The following is a 1,877-nucleotide window of genomic DNA, read 5'->3' as shown; positions in this document are numbered from 1 at the left end:
ATGAAGCTCTCTGATATTTAATTCTGTCCAAGAAAACCAAAGTGAAGGAGGGTTGTAAATGGAACACATGTGTATTTGATCATGTGATTCCGAGTGTGAGATTTATGTAATTGGTGTTAAACACCATAGCCGTGTAAAGGTTGAGTTACAATCTCAGTTTGTAATGTGCTCATATTAGTCAATAAAGATCATTCACTTCTCCCTTGTTTCAAGCTAAGTTTTCTGTTTTTATTAGTTTCTGGTTTTACAGTTTTTGCTATTCTTATAAAGTTTGCATTAATGTGTGTTCTTAATCATTCTTACTGATCAAACAATGATTTATGGTGAATTAATTCACTACAATATATATATATATATAAAAATATATAATGATAAACTTAACAATAATTATTAATGCCAATTACTCGGCAAGAAACGAGGTGGAGACGTACATGAGTGCAACAACAATAACAATCTAAACACATCCAAAAAAAACTTCATGAATATCAAATCCTGGCATGGTCTTGTCTTTCGAACGTTAATCATTTTTAGGGCTTAGGGGGAGCAAGACCAGCCTTGAGTTTTTGAATGGTGTCAACGTCAGTCTTGAAAGAGATAGCCAAGACATTGTCATCCAAACCAGAGGCGAACAAAGTGGTTGGAAGAGAAACGGTGCCGGCGTTGGCACTTCCGAAAGCCGAGACAGCCACAGCTGGATTTTGAGGATCAGAGTTGTACTGGAAATGCACCAATCCCTTCGGAAAGACGAAAATGTCTCCAGATTGTAGGGACTGCGTGTAGAGCTTATTGGCGGTGTCGATGAAACCTACTTCAAGACTGCCATCAATGAGGAGGAGAAGCTCGGCGGAGCGAGGATGAGTGTGTGGCGGGTTAGTCGTCATGGCCGGGAACTGAAGAACAGCATAGCCAACGCTTTGACCGTTGAGAGCCGGGAACTCCGCCATGCTTACTTTGGTGGCTTTAAAGGTCGCTGGAGGGTCCGCTGCCATCAAGGATTCCAACCCAGTGAATGTGAAGAAGATTCCATCAACTCCTTGGCTCGCATTTACTGTAGCAGGTACTACGAAGTCTGTTAGGATATCTGGGTCCCCGGCCATTGTCATTTCAAGAAACCCAAAGCAGCTCACTATTACGAGTACTGAGAACACAGTGACAGAGGAAGTTGTTGAAGCCATGCCTAGGAATGATCAATGGGTTGAAGCTTTAAATTTAGATATTAATAGGTGTGTGTTTTTGGATACTATGAACGAAGCTATTTATAGAATGGAGACAATAATTTAGATAAATATAGGTTAGCTTGGACGCTTTAGGCAGGCCTATGTGTATATATTGAATCGAGAATGTAAATGTTGATCTTGCACTTGACAGTTGTATACTTAGCTGTGTTTGTTAGTTTCAAGGCAAAGGGTAGCAAGAAAAGTCACATAATGTTAAATTATGCACACTAATAGCATGAATTACAGAACTCGACCCAATTTTAAAATTTATGGTATTATGATAAGAAAAACGGCACATCATATAAACTAGGAAAAATTACACCTATCGCGGTAAACTTCAAAATTTTTTGAAAAATATTGAATTTTGCAAAAATTACAAAATTACGGAAATCAGTTTGTTACGGTTCTGTAATCGCCTGATATAATTTTCTATTTAGTCTGTAAATGTTGTTTACAAGATTGTAATAAATTGTAAATTTTAATTACAAATTTGTAAACTTTGTTTAAAAAAAAAACTCTGTATTTACGATTATATCACACCGTATTTTTGTAATTTTTTACAGATTTTGTAATTTTAGTATTTTTTTTAAACCTTAGGTAATTTTGTAAATTTCCCTATAAAGTATAGATTATAAAATTATTCTTTTATATGAAATGCAC

At 36.1% G+C, this 1,877-nt stretch overlaps 1 protein-coding gene across 1 annotated transcript; it reads right to left on the bottom strand.

The window, feature by feature from the left end:
* Positions 1–350: 350 nt before the first annotated feature.
* Positions 351–1,200, bottom strand: LOC133790031 (germin-like protein 9-3). Its single transcript, XM_062227635.1, has one exon. It carries the CDS (start codon positions 1,173–1,175, stop codon positions 528–530), a length of 648 nt encoding a protein of 215 aa, XP_062083619.1. The 5' UTR covers positions 1,176–1,200; the 3' UTR covers positions 351–527.
* Between the last annotated feature and the right edge of the window lie 677 nt (positions 1,201–1,877).

Source organism: Humulus lupulus, chromosome 7 (genome assembly GCF_963169125.1).
Source record: "Humulus lupulus chromosome 7, drHumLupu1.1, whole genome shotgun sequence".
In the NCBI taxonomy this organism is placed as follows: domain Eukaryota; kingdom Viridiplantae; phylum Streptophyta; class Magnoliopsida; order Rosales; family Cannabaceae; genus Humulus; species Humulus lupulus.
This window is presented reverse-complemented; position numbering and strand designations above follow the sequence as displayed.